General features: G+C 35.2%; 1 protein-coding gene and 1 pseudogene across 1 annotated transcript; one reads left to right on the top strand and one right to left on the bottom strand.

Annotated features, from left to right (window-relative positions):
- Positions 1 to 265: 265 nt before the first annotated feature.
- On the bottom strand, positions 266 to 15797 carry SRT1 (sirtuin 1). The gene is made up of 14 exons (XM_088116087.1): positions 15524 to 15797; positions 14121 to 14150; positions 13920 to 14012; positions 12867 to 12986; positions 12646 to 12746; positions 6408 to 6516; positions 5221 to 5300; positions 4503 to 4581; positions 3476 to 3529; positions 2718 to 2814; positions 2086 to 2168; positions 1549 to 1616; positions 1216 to 1318; positions 266 to 950 (listed from the first exon to the last, which is right to left on the bottom strand). The coding sequence occupies exons 1-14, from the start codon at positions 15620 to 15622 to the stop codon at positions 627 to 629; spliced, it is 1440 nt and encodes a 479-aa protein (XP_087972213.1). The 5' UTR covers positions 15623 to 15797; the 3' UTR covers positions 266 to 626.
- LOC148198626 (WD-40 repeat-containing protein MSI3 pseudogene) lies at positions 7254 to 12639 on the top strand (annotated as a pseudogene).
- Positions 15798 to 15802: the final 5 nt, after the last annotated feature.

Below are 15802 nucleotides of genomic sequence, written 5' to 3'. Positions count from 1 at the left end.
GAGGAACAAGTTCCACGTAATGAGTATAAGGAAGAACATAAGCATGATTATTCACCACAAAGAACATGATAGAGTTTAAGTACTTAACCAGTTATTAAAATGGGTCAAATTAACCACTACCTTTAGAAACTGGTTAAAAATTTTAAAATAATGTTTTAAATAAATTTAAACGTCTCAATAAAAAATGTACATTTAATTTTTTAACCAGTTATCCTTTAAGACAATGGTTAACATTTGCCTGACAAAATATTGACAAATTTCAGCATCTACAAAGCAGCAATTTCCACTTGCATTTCAAACTACAAATAAGATCAATTTGGCAAGTTTAGAAAAAATTCAAGGTAAAAAAAGAACACCCTATTGGATAAAGGACAAAAAGAACATTTTTACAGAAGTTGAGCTTTTCTCAAACTAAATTTCCTTGTACACCTATCATTCACATCAAGTTGTCTGGAATTTTCTTAATAGAAACATTCCAATAGCCACACCAAGAACACCTGCTATATTAGTGATATGGTATCAAAAGCCTTTTAGTATCAGCAACACCATTTAGGGGAAACTGAGTGTAACATCTAACAAAATTCACTCAGTCTCTGGTGAGTTTCTAATTCTTTTCTTAAAAAAACCTACATATGATCCCTAATATTACCTGATCTGGATTTACACTTGGAAGACCCTTTTGAACGCTTCCTAGATGATCCTGTACCTGTCACACTAGCTTTTCTTTTTTTAAGATCACCATTACTTAGAGAATCAAGGGCTGCTTTACATGTTTTGCTGTACTGAACAACATTGGTCACAATGGCATAGGTAGTGACATCACTTCTAGGTGTCAAAATGGTCTTTCTCTCAATAACACCATTCTGACCACATCTTGATTCAAGAACTGCCTTGTCTCTCAGCTTTTGGAATATGTAGTCCTTATCAAAGACAAAGCAGTCAGTCGAAACCTGCCACCATGAATTTTCTGGTAAGGCATTTGCTAGAAAGATAACAAATTTTATTTATAAAATCATTCTTGGATGAAAGAAAATAGCTTTGGACATCAAAGAAACAATGAGAAAAGGAAAATGTTGATTCAACCTCCATACTTGTAAAGAGTGGGACTTTAAAATAATAAAGGTGTTTCACAAGCTAGCATTGACACTTTTAAGTTAGCTATGAAAATGAGACACCATAAGAGAAGATAGGTAAAAGTTAAGCAACATATCTCACTTTAAAATCAACTGGGACATCAATTTCAAGGGATGAGCAACCACAGCCATCACTGAAGTTGAGTTTCAGAACCATTTCAAATGCTTTGTTATATGCTGTTCTCCTGCGGTATCAGTCAACAAAATGTAAGGAGGAGGTGCAAGCCCAATTGAAAGTATCTAAAATTAAGCAACACAAAGAAATGAAGAGTTCTTTTCCAGAATTCTATATTTCATCTCTAGATTTTCACAATTCTTTCAAAGCAGGTTTTATCATATCTAGTTCGTAAGGTCCAATAAATAAATTGGGTAAAATTTGATTAATGCCACAAGGAATTGTATAGTCGGTGGAAACCTTTTAAGCCGAAATGGTTGCTTATCTAGAATGGCTGCTTTGTAATCTTCCCTGTCCAAGAAGGAGACCTGCAGCACAAGGACAGATACACTCGTCAATTTCTAGCTCGAGTTTTTTTTTTTCTTTTTTTCACAAAAACATGACTGGTGAAGGGAAGGAAGCTATGCAGTCACGAATTGAGGAATGAACTAGAAAGCTCCATTCTTACTCTCTCTTAAAAGGAAACAGGAAGGGTTGAGCAAGAGAAATACAAAGGAGACTAGAAAAGGGATAAACAGAACTTTAGAATAAATTTCAATTTCCAAATCAAGTTAAGTCTTAAACTCAGTACAAGGCCCTCCTTAATGTAGTAGGCAAAACCACTTTCATAGTGAAAAGATCCTGAAATAATAACCCCCCACCCTCTCTGCAAAAAAAAAAAAAAAAACGTTTTCCCCAAAATATAAGTTGTTGGGTGAAGGCAAAATGAATGTTTCTATCACATCTCTAAAGAAATTCCAAAATTCGAGTAAAAAGAGAATGAACATGTTGATTCACCTCAACAGACTCAATGAAAGGCAATGCGGCTCTTTGTCCATGAACACTGGCAATCTGGAGAGTCCAGTTCACATATCTTTTATCTGCCATGCAAGTTAACAGACTATGTAATGATATGTATCAATTCCTCATGTAATAACTAGTCATTCTAGTATCTTAGTATTTTTGTGTGCAGTGCTCAGCCATGAATTGGGAGAATGTGAACAAGGAAACCAATTTTTATACAGCATCAACTGAATATTACGACATTAATTGAAACTTATCCAAGAGTTTGCTAGAAAGATCCAAGAATACAATTTATGATTTTCACAGCTTTATAGCACCATGGAGCATTGATGAATCAAGAGTGTGAATGTGAATTAACATGTTGAATGTATTTGAATATGATAACATGCAGAGATGTAGCTTAAAAGTAACTATTGAATATAGTAAAAATTATATAAGATTAATCTCCCTCATATAGAAAATACACATAAGATATTGTATTTATAATAAAAAAAATATGAGTTAAATTCAAAATACAAACAAAGAATAATAACAAAGTAACTAAAGATAAAAGATAAAGATAAGATATCTATCTAAGATATCTAATGATCTAATATATCTAACAGTAAAAATAAAACATCGGTTACCATTGCTCAAAGCTTGCACTAGAACAATCTGGAAAAGATCAATCCTGACAAATGGAGGAATCTGCCTATTAAGCTGGTCCATGACACCCGCAATTACCTGCTCCAGTTAGAATTAATGCATGTCAAAATGCATTAAAGCAAATCTGCATTTATTCTTCATGGAAATTTAAAAAACCAAACAACTTATCTACCTTAACATGAAAATCTTAGGATATGAAAACAAAAGAAATTTTATAAATAAAGAAAATAGATAAGGATTGATAACTTGACATGTCATGTACATTAAGAAATTGGACCATAAAGGAATTCAGAAACATGGTCAAAAGGAGCTGAATGATTACTTAATTTCTTTTTTTTTTTTAAAAGAAAACAGAGCTCCATGATTGTATTGTTGATGTTATTCTCGTGGAATGCTAGTAATGTCACTAGATAATAACTTCTGTGGCATTCTTATAAAAGGATTACAAGTTATATCGATAGAAGTTTAATACAGGATAAACTGTTGCTAAGTGTCTACATGTCTGTGTTAGTTTAATTTAATAATAAAGCCCATAACATACAACTCCATCGAACTCTAAAAGACTAAAATGAATTGAATTGTAGTCTGAGTGCTTGACAATACAAGTCAAAGTGCAGGCAACTTTATTACATGTACATGTGCCTACCAGTGCTTTTTTTGCAACCTTAAAATTAGTGAAGACTTTAATACAAAATAATGGAAAAGAAAACACCTATAATAAAGGATTCAGAACAAATACCTTATCTGCAAACCCATGTATGACTAAGCTGGCTTTTTTATCCTTTGGAGTTTTCTGTAGAGTCCAAGCATTTATAGTTTAAATGAAAAGAATAGTGGACAAACAATCATATAAGTATGATAGAAAAAGCTCTGAAACTTGGAATCCAGACACATACTTAAAGTTTGATACCATCATAGCTCTAACAACCATAAACATCCCAGAATTTTAAGGCAGCATATCTTGACCACTGGCCATAGTTGATTTTGAATTAGTGACATTGCCAGTAAATTTGGGCACTCTTGATTACTTTTGCAACATGCATAGGCTTATTGTAACAGCCAAGCCAAAGATCTATTACATGGTACAACCAAGGAATACGATCGCAATGACAGATGAGACAATCATAAGGATCAAATATAAAATAGAGTAAAATATTGTACAGAGAATGATGCAAACTAGAACCACGCAACTAGATTCAACAGCAATTAACTTAACCCAAAGAAATGAGTACGTATTAAGTCTGAGAATTAGTAAATGTAATACAGTGGAATAATTCTTCTAGTGCACAGAGCCAAGCTGCTACAGAGAGCTATTTCTTTCCATTCATAACTATAATGTAATACCTTATTACCACACATTCCCACCCATATACTAGTGTAAACCACAAATTAGTAAGAACCTTCTTCCTTTATTTCTCTCTCTCTTTCTCTGCCAACTTAACATTCTGCCTTTCCTCCCTCTATTATTCCTAGCGTAAACTCTGCAAACCTTGAACCTATGTGTCAACTGATGTAGTAGCTGATCCTTTGTATCCAAAGACTCATTTTTGGCCGAAATGGAATGAACTAAATACCAATTTACATGTTCTACCTCGAGATTTCAAAAGGTAATTTAATAATAATTTCATATTTGCAAAGAAAAGGGTAGAAAAGTAAGAGCTCTTAATCTCATTAAACAGCAAATTAAATTTCACAGTAGAAGTTAGGAGATGGTATCAAAATCAATTAACACGTAGAAGCAAACTAAGAAAAAAAAAGGAGCATACCTGGAGATTTACAATAACAACTTTACCCCCACCACGAAGTGCTTTCAGAGGCAAGTTGCATGCTGGAGTTATTTGTAAGCTGCATTGAGATTTTAGCCATGATATACCACGCGAAAAATATAGCAAAGCAATACATTTTTGGAAGGTATGGAAAATGATCATGCACGACTCTTTTATTCAAAGACATGAAATATACCCACAGATTTATTTTGAGCTTGTTAAACATATTGCTATCATAATCTGGCCACTCGCTGGTTATAAAACTAACAATACAAATCCACTTCAGTACCAATTGTGCTGCAAAATGGTCCTCCAAAGTAGTAAGATACCCATTGAACTTAACCAGACACACCAATTGGGATTCTACATATAACTATGTTAAAGAAGGGTATCCAGGGCTGTTCGTTTAGGAAAAGACTAAGCAAAACCTGAGGGTCCTTTCACTTACCACTCTGATGCAAGAATTAAGTTTCTCACTACACTCTGGAATTATAGAGCAGCAAAGCTTTTGCCACAAAACTAAAGCCAACGTTTATATGTTAAGAAATAAAGACTTGTTCTACTTTTATCCATTTAGTAATGAACAATTGAGCTCCTATAAGTGTGGACAAACAAGTGAGGAGAGATAAGTAGGCATAATGATGGCAAAGTACTGAAAATAATAGATGAAAGAGAAAACTAAACTGTTGCAGTGATAAGAAAAAAAGTCATTTATTACCTTGTACCCAAACATAACACTATATCTGCCTGTTTACAGTGCTTCTCAGCAGGATTCATCTCCTTTGGAGGCAATGCATCCTGCACGTACACAGACACAGACTTGTTTAAAGGGAAACATTGCTGTGCAGCTGAAAAAGTATGTCAATGTGTCCATAATCATCTCCCTGGACACAATAACTTTCAAAAACGTTGACAACTGAATCAACAGATGGTCGGTTCCGCTTGGCTAAGGACAATAGAATCAATGTACAACTTCAACTAGACCCCCAAAATAAAACTATTCCACTTTTCAGCAAGAGACTGAGCTATGTGTCCTTCTCACTAGAGTTTATAAATAAGGTATCGTTTATCATATATTATTATATAATTGAGACCTGGTGGTGAAAGACTAGCATTCATGACAAACCAATAAAAACCAGAATGATAGTAGGGAGAAGACTAAGAACCTCAACGAGCAAGTTCACAAAACTTTGACAACTACCAGTCACTCATCATTTTTTATGATGTCCACCAATCAGCCACCAATGAATTAAAAATTAAGCCAAAATACTGAAACGTTATGCCATGAATCTAAATTTAAAAGCAGCCCAGAAATAGGACAACAGTAGCAACATGAAAAGTGGAGAAAAGACAGATTGTTTCATAGTTGGTTGATGTTAAACAGAAACCAGTTTTCGTTTATATCGAAGTTTTCAAAAATATTACAACAGTTAGCAAATCAATATTCCTTGCAACAGCATGATCAACACTTGACCCACATACATGTTTTTATTCATCTTTGAGTTCAAGGCAGATCAAATGGGGGAGACATAATTGTATCTAGTCTCAGCAAAAAACAGCAGAAAAGCATTTGTCTCCAGTTCAATATCTTGAAGGAAAAAGAAGTTATAATACTCTCTTCCATTGCCTATAGATGAAGCAAGGACACAATAAATATACAAAAACACCTACTCGTGTCTCTAACAAAGTGCATTACTTATGAAGTCTTGATTTTGCAGCCAAATATCAATTTAAAGAAAAGCCTTCCATCAAACTATGTTGCAATACAGTTTATGACAATTCCATTGGTTTGAAATTCTATACCAATACCAGAGAAAACAATAAAACCCATGTGACAAATTGGAGCCAAAATTATAATGTTGGGAATCAACCAAATTGCCATCAAGAAAATGAACAGTCTAGTACCTCCCAGTCAAGGACAGTATCCTTAAGTCTTGTCCCACATTTGGACACTGTACAACGCCGTGATGTCTCCTTTAAACCAATAGTTTCTACCTCAAAATCACGAAAGTACCTTAAAGAGTATAATTGTAAAATTAGATTACAGTTCTTTCAAGACATAATGTTTAGAAAATGACTGTGATGCTGTTAGTCTGTTACATAAAATAAACAACAAAAAAGCAAACCTAGAGAAAAGCATAATATAAAAGGTCACCCAGAATGGGTTGCCGTGTAGCATCTGTACATCAAGAGCAAGCTGGATATTCTTGATAGGTAGAACTTTTTGAGAGAAAAACTAAATATTAAAGAAAAGTATGCGTAATAGTAATGGCTAAAATAGATATGAACCAAAGGTTTCACATGATTGACTTAACAACAGAAATAGACAAAAGCCATGCCAAGTATGTAGCAGTCGCTACAAAAATAGAATAAATAATCAATAATATTAAAAAATAGAAACTGGGATAGAACTTTAATGATGAAAGAAATTTAGTTATCTTTTTTTGTTGATAAATACTGGTATTAGAATAGTTTATATTCTCAATTTTTGTTTCATTTTCTCTTTCTCGTTGTACTTTTGTTGCAAGATACAGATCTCTCTCTCCCTCTCTCAAGTATATATGTATATGAATCTAAAGAGAGATCTAAGAAAGATCTCTCAAGTACCTTTTCTCACATATTTTTCTCAAGTTGATATCAAAACAGGGTTTATCATACTTTGACTGTCATTGTCCGTCAAGGAAAATGCCTTTCGCTGCCATCAGCCACCATCTTCTTTGGCAACACCAGATCTGGAGCATCTCTCTAACACAAAATCCAATCAGTCAAGGAAAATGCTATTCTTACTACTTGCTTTCATATAAAAAAAAAATTCTCTCTTTTTTTCATGAAAATAATATTCTTTATTTTATTCTATTTCCAAATGAACCACTTTTCATATTTCTCCCCATGTTTTTGGTTGTGTTTGTACATGACGTATCTCCAAGTTTGGGCAAACTCTCGACAAGAGTCATCAGATGTATATTCCTAGGATATTTTAGTCTCCAAAAAGGGAATTATTCTCTAAAAACAAAAAAGGTATTACATGTCTACTAGTGTCACTATTACGTATCGGTGTCAGAGATGTAATTAATCACGATCACAGTAGGTAGAAAAGACAATGACTGAATGATAATGGATAAATGAATCTCTTTTATTGATGGTAATATTTGAATAAACAAAAGTAAACAATAATTGGGAGCATAACCTCCTTCAATTACTTGGGAGCATAACCTCCCTCCCAGGACGCATAACTGCCTGTCAACAAAACTCAATAATCAAAAGTATATCCTCCACCATAGCGTTTAGGCTTTATTTATATTAAATACTTCCCTAGAATATAATTCTATTTACTATAATTAACTTATATTGAATAATAGAATATAATTTTATTTACTATAATTAACTTATATTGAATAATAGAATATAATTCTATTTACTATAATTAACTTATACTGAATAATAGAATATAACTCTAATTACTGCAATTAACTTGTACTGAATATTTCCCTATGATATAGCTCTAATTACTGCAATTATCTTGTCTGAATATTTCCCGCCTATCCTAACTGTTGTCTTAGTTAGGATAGTCACTCTTCAACCGATCGGCTCCAGCTCTTCACCGCCTTTCGTTCGGCTTTGCTTCCCCCTGCCTCCTACCGTTCGACTCCAACTCTTCACCACCGTTCGGCTTGCTTCCCCCTGCCTCCTACCGTTCGGCTCCAGCTCTTCACCGCCTTCCACCGTTTGGCTTTCTTCCCTTTGCCTCCTACCGTTCGGCTCCCCTGCCTTCTATCCTATCACCCAGTATCCTATCCGTCACCCTTTTTGAAAAAACTCTTTTATTTCCTTCTTTCATACAAGATGATGACATTTTCCAGCAAGTCTTACGAATTCCATTAGTTGAATCTTTTGGAATCACCTTCTCACAACACCCTAATTCAAAGTAATGCTCGAAGTTCCGTCTCCACTGAACCACCATCCCCACCCATTATCACCTACCATCATAGGACACAAGTGCCAATCCAATTTTACATGGTAAATCTTCTTCACTTTGTCCTTAACCATCATCTCTCAATACCATGGTTCCTAATAATGAAGATTTAGGTTAGCTCATTGCTCAAGGTATTCATTTTACCTGCAATCATTATCCTATTTACAATTTTCTAAGTTGTCACAAGTTGTCTTATTCCATTTGTCGGTTATCTCATTTGTGTCTTCTATGTGATTCCTAAAAAACGTGAATGATGTATTTGATCATCCTAGATGGTCACAAGTCACGATTGTTAAAATGCAAGCTCTTAACTATAATAGCACACAAGAATTAGTTCCTCTTCCACTTGCGAAGAAGCCAGTTGGATGTCGATAGTTTTATGCCATTAAAGTTGGGTCATATTGTGAAATAGATCATCTTAAAGCTAGACTAGTGGCCAAAAGATACACTTAGATAAATGGCCTTCATCATGGTGACGATACCTTTGCTCCAATGTAAAGATAACTATGGTACACAACTCTTCTTTGCCATGGCAGTTATTTGCCATTGGTATACCCATCAATTAAATACCAAGAATGTTTTTCTTCATGGTGATATGGAGAAAATCTACACGGAATAGGCTTCCAGGTTTGCTACTTGGGGGCAATCTAGGTTAGCTTGTAGATTGCATTTGTCTATCTATGGTCTTAAACAATCTCCACGTGCTTTGTTTGGAAAATTTAGCCATCTTGTTATGCTTACCTAATTATGCATGGTAATAGTTGAATATAGTGAAAACTCCCCTTGTGTTAAATATACACATAGGGTCCTCTATTTATAATAGAAGAAATATGGGCTAAGCCCAAAATACAAATAAGAAATATAAACAAACTAACTAAAGATAAAAGATAAATATAAGCTAAAGATAATATCTTTAACACTCCCCCTCAAGCTGGAGCATACAGATTGTATGAACCAAGCTTGGAATAAATAAACTCAATTTGAAATATATGATCGGTCTTCAAGGGTGTGCGACAAATAGATGTGCAATCACATATCGACGAACAACTAACAACAACTTATGGATTGGCCAGTGGTGGACAACTGCGAAACTTCAACTAGAACCATGAAACTTCTAGTAGGATGACTTTGACAAAGGAGGACAATGACAAACTGCAGGGCTGGATTGCCATTAAGTAAGTATGGGGCCTGCAGTGTCTGAAAGCGACAAAACTGCAAGGACTGCCATCTCTGACTAGTTGGGGTCTGTGGTGTCTGAAAACAGGGACTACCATCTCTGACTAGTGGAGCCTCTGACTACTGTTTGACTAGTGGCTGGGAACATACTCCCCCTCACTGCAGGGACAAACTGCAAGGACTAAATTGCCATACTTTCCTTGGAGACTTGTAAACTTCAACCCATGACTTTGGTTTTGAAATTCCTTGATGCTAACCACATACTTTCCTTGGAGACTTGTAAATAAATGACACCCAACACGAGCATCACAAATGCTACAACTTACAAAGCATAAGGATGACAGATGGCATCAAAAAGCCAAACCCGGTTCTCCCCAAGGTAGAAATTTCTCAAAAGGTCGTTGTTGATGGGGACGTGAATCGAGCGCGTTGTATGCCACAAAACTCTGCTATTGTTACTGCAAAGACCTGTAATTTTGAGGTTTATGTGTTTGATTTCAACAAGCAGCGCGGGAGCGAGTTTGCCCCTGATTTGAGGTTAAGGGGTCATGATAAAGAGGGCTATGGTTTGTCTTGGAGCCCTTTCAAGAGTGGGTATCTTTTGAGTGGTTCGCATGACCATAAGATTTGCTTGTGGGACGTGCCTGCTGCTTCTCAAGAGAGTGTGATTGTTGCAGTTCATGTTTACGAGGGTCACGAGAGTATGGTTGAAGATGTGTGTTGGAATATGAAGGACGAGAATCTGTTTGGATCTGTAGGAGATGACTTTAAATTGGTCATTTAGGACTTACGGACTAACAAACCCCAACAATCAGTCAAATCACATGATAACGAGGTTAACTTTCTTTCATTCAGTCCATATAACCAATGGATTTTGGCTACAGCATCTTCAGATACAAGTGTTGGTCTATTTGACATTCGAAAGCTGGAAATTCCACTACATTTTTTAAGTAGCCACACCGATGAAGTATTCCAAGTTGAGTGGGATCCTAATCACAAGAGTGTGTTGGCATCATCTAGCAATGACAGACGGCTGATGGTTTGGGATCTTAGCAGGATCGGAGAAGAAGATAGCGAAAGCAGTAGAGGTAGGACTAGGTGCCGGTGCATAGATGGCACAAGTGGCAAATGACGGCCGACGGTGGAGTGGAGAGCAGAAGTGAACAGTGGAAAAACAACAAACAAGAATTTTGCAGATGATTGGAAGCCAATGAGAATGCCTATGATTGGGCATTAGAGGAGGAACCCCATTCTGATCTTAATGGGCCAAATTCTAATGCACAACTTACGTAACTGTTTTTAGAGGAAAGTTTGGGAATATTGGAGAAAGGTCAGACAAGACACTACAAGCCTAATTTTGAGGCTGAGAAACAAAACAGAATTCTAAAAGTTGAATTCTAAATGACGAACTTGGCTAGGGCAATTAGCTGGACTGCCCATTAAAGTATAAAGAAACAGGTTGAAAAAGAGACTTTTAGGGGCTACCGGTGGCAGCGGCCACCGGCCAACGGCAGCAACAGGCCACCGACGGCAACAAAGACAGAGTAGGAAAGGATCAAAGAACCTGGAGCTCTGATACCAAGTTGAATATAGTGAAAACTCCCCTTGTGTTAAATAGACACATAGGGTCCTCTATTTATAATAGAAGAAATATGGGCTATAAGCTCAAAATACAAATAAGAAATATAAACAAACTAACTAAAGATAAAAGATAAATGATAAATATACGCTAAAGATAATATCTTTAACAGTAATAACATAGTCATCACAAAGAATGATGTTGCCAACTAAGGAATCAATTTTGTAATCACTTTCAACCGAGACGCTTTGGATGTTTCAAATACTTTTTGGGCAATAAAGTGACTCATTCAGAGGAAGGTATAGCAATTTCTCAAAGAAAATATTCTTTAAATTTCCTACAAGTACACAAGATTGACTATACACCCATGGATAGTTATATGGATCCAAATGAAAAATTAAAGGCTGAACAAAGTGAATATTTTGCGGATCCAAAGAGATATAGAAGACTTCTTGAAAAACTTATTTATCTCACTGTTACTAAACCTGACCTGTCTTTTGCCGCTAGTGTAATTAGTCAGATATATGTAGACTCCTTGTATTAATCACCACAATGTCATCATTTGCATCCTCAAATACATAAAAAAAGCTCTAGGAAATGGTCTATTATATACAGATAAAGGAAACCTCCAAATCTCTGGGTATTGTGATGATGATTAGACAAGATCTCTTATAGATAAATGTTGCACTCTTGGATATAGTATTTTCATTGGAGGGGCTATTATTTGTTGGAAAAGCAAGAAATAAAATACAGTTGTCCAGTCAAGTGCTAAAGTTGAATAGAGGGCAATGACATACTCCCTTTTGAACTTATATAGAAAATACAATTTCATCAAAAACTACCATTTTATGAAATTCAGTAAATGAAGGTGTATCATAATCAAGCAGTTCTTCACATTGTTTCCAACTTTGTATTTCATGAGAGGACCAAACACAAATTATCATTTTGTTCAGGAAAAATTGTTGTTCAAGAAAATTTGTCCTGAGTTTGTTAGTTTCAATAATCAACTTATAGATATTTTGACAAAATCCTTAATCGGAACTTATATTCAATTTATATATTTCAACTTTGGTACATACAATCTTATATGCACCAACTTGAGGAAGTATAAAAGTTGTTTTGTGTTATACCAATATGTCATATAGAGGCCTAGCGGTGAACTTTATTTTGTTTCCTTTTCTCTATGTACGTCCATTGCAAGATACACACACACACAAACATATATGAATCTGAAGAGAGATCTTCAAAGGATCTCTCAAGTATCTTTTCTTGAATATTTTTCTCTAGTACTTGCATCTGCGTTATAAATACTCATAGCTTCATGGGAAAAATATGATTGAATATGCATGAGTACCTAAATCCCACTGAGAAGAAGATTATGCAAAAGTAGGATTTAATGTGCAATCAAAACTTACTCTTCTCCACAAGAAGGGCACACCTCCATGAAGGAGTTCCCATGCAATTCAGCTAGTTTCTCCCTTGGTATTCCAGATCGAAGATGGAGACCATCAACATTCTATCATAAGAAAATAAAAAGATGGATAAAACATACAATTCAAAATATTATTACCTAAAGGTTTTACAAATCTAAAGAAAGTGAGATATACATAGGAAAAAAAAAACACAATGACTCTACCTGACTGATGACGAACTTCAAAATGCCAGCCTTTTCTAATTCAACCAAAGCCATGTGTGTCAAACTTGGTGCTGCACGGTGAAATGGCAGTGATGCTTCAGGCAAGGCTTTACCTTCTCGCTGCAGCAACAAGGAGAATTGGATGAGCAGATCTCCATGTGAAATTCATAAACAAAAATAAAAGAAGATTCTGATTTCTGAAATAATGAGTACTAGAAAAAAAAAATTTGACTTTCATTTTAATAGCTTGCCAGAATTATCAGTTATTATATTATTTTGTGGCTCTTGCTGTGGTATAAATATATAAATTCAAAGTTCAAACACACCAGCATCTTTCTTTCTGTTGGAGAACAATTCCTTACAGACACCATAGAAGACGACATGGTCGTCACTAATTGTTAGGGTAGCTGACAAATTCATGTAAACTGTGAAGAGGATAATCAAGCACAACTGCAGCTACAACAATAAATACTTACATTTTCTGCTTTGAACGTTAATTCAAGCAAGCATGTGCATAAGGGGCACATAAGTAAAAAATTCTCATATCCCAATTCCCAACAAGATTTTAAGTTGTACAGAACTTCCTATCCTGATGGGATACGTTCTTGCACATTTATTTCAATCCATATAAACTTGGCGACATTATGTTCTTGACTAGAAAATACTATTCAAATCAAGCTGAAATTGATAGAATATACTGTGGTCTTTTACGTATTGGAATAAAAGAAGTGGTGACTTCTAGACAAATGCACTTTATTATTCTGTTCACATCACTACAAAAAAATATGTATACTTCCAACTGGTTGAGCCACTTCTCTACTAATAATATAAGAGTTTATAATCCTAAATTTAAGAATTGGAGAAAAATATTCATAGTTAATATATTGCAACTATAAAAAAATAACAACATTGTTCTTACTAGTATTTACATTCAAAATCTGATAGAAATTGCTAAGATAGTCAAACATTCATTCACACTATGTGAATCACCAAAAGGAATAAAATTTTAATTTTGATTATGGTAGAAGCATTTCCTAGCTTCAAAATGATCACCTGAAGCGTCCATATTCCCTTGGGCCCTCGAAAATCAGGTATACCACATGAAGTTGATATTCCTGCACCTGTAAACACCACTAGATGCTTACTCTGCAACCAGAAAAAGAAAACGAATTAAAAAGCAAGAATTATATAAAAACCTAAGTACAGAAAGGAAACTCGCTAATATCAACATTAGTTAGTAGCTGCAAGCAATACCTTTTTTATCATAATAGCAAGTTGATCTATCTGCCAAGAAAGAAAAGTTATGTTAGCAAATGAAGAGTCAACTTTAGTTGAGGGTAGGCAATGACTCCTTCTTTTACCCAATGTAGACTCTTTAGTCTTAATATGAAAACTTCTCACTAGGTGATAAATTGGTATGCTATATTCTAATTTAAACTTTAAATAAGAAAACAATTGAAAATTTGAGCGAAAGTTAACCTAGCAGATGAAAAAATAAATAAAGTGAAATGGTTGAAAGAAACAAGATAAAGGAATCATGCCATAAGATTTAATGGCTATCCAGCATAATAAAAGTAACCAATAATGAAAAAATGACTCAAATGTACGAATACACATATCTGCATGGACAAAGCACTGCACACATGTGGATAAATACCGTAGAAAATTCACCAGGAATGGGAACATCACCCATCAAAACAAGTACTCATGCTTAACAATTCTAATGATTATGGTACTAAAACCACCTGATAATGAAACTATATATTGTAATGGCCCAGCTGGTGAAAACTATGATGACAACCCTGGTATCTACCAGGCCATAGTTGTTAAAAAAAAAAAAGAGGAAAGATGCAAACAGAAATGAAAAGCCTAAACAACCCCCCAGCAATATCCTCAATGGCAAAATTTCAATGAAATTCAATCCCTAAGTAGGTGTTTGAAAATTGAAATCCCCTGGCCAGACAACCCAAATGGCACCTCCCTTTCTGATGAAAACCATTATTAATCAGCTTCAGCATAATCGACTAATGTCTATCATAAAGCTTTCCCACATTGAGGTAAAACACAATCCGAAAAATACCTAAGCACCCTCCTGATAAACATTTCAATGTTTCAAAGCATATTCACTACATCAAACCCCTCATACAGTTCACCTATTCTAAAGCACGGTTTTAAGAATTGATCTACAACGGCGATCTCAGCCGCAACATCAAGGTTTTTGGGCTCACCGCAACCCCAATTGCAGCACCATTTACCTGCAATTTCATGCAATGTGAAGGATCGCAACAAAATCGCATCCGCATCCACAATTTAAACTTTTGTTCCAAATTATTTGACACCCTAATACAGTATTACAAACACTCAATCATGCATGTAATCACATAAATAACTCTAAATTCCATCATTTCAGCCTAATCACCAAGCACCACTAAATTAAGGCCATTCTTTAGCAGCACATAACAACAACAAACACAAGCATAAATTCAAGGCAAAGAAGGGCCTCTCCAAGTAGCACCCTGCAGACACAAGCTGCATAAGAGAGATCAACATCACCCAACGAAGTTATCACATGCAACAAGGGCACAAGGGAAAGCAATAGTGAGAACAATTGCAATGAATAGAATATTCTATAAGGATAATGGAGACAAGGAACACACTTTCTCTCGCAAAACGTGAGATGGGTCGAAGTATTCGACCATTCCAACGTTGCCCACATCTTCTATGTAGGAAAGCTTCTCGGCATACCCAAGAGACATAGTTGTTTGGAGACCCAATGTGCTGTGCTGCCAGAAATTCAGCACAAGTCCCTCGCTTTCTTTCCCTCTCAGAGGAAATTGAGAAGAAATATGTTTTCGTTCTTCAAATACAGAGAGAGAGAAAGAGAAGCATTGTTTCTTTTAAGGAGACCCCAAAAGGCCAATGTACTCTCATACACA

This window comes from Vigna umbellata, chromosome 5 (assembly GCF_029865625.1).
Source record: "Vigna umbellata cultivar VRB3 chromosome 5, Vumbellata_1.0, whole genome shotgun sequence".
NCBI classification, from domain to species: Eukaryota; Viridiplantae; Streptophyta; class Magnoliopsida; order Fabales; family Fabaceae; genus Vigna; species Vigna umbellata.
Note: the sequence above shows the minus strand (reverse complement) of the source record. Positions and strands in the feature narration are given on the sequence as shown.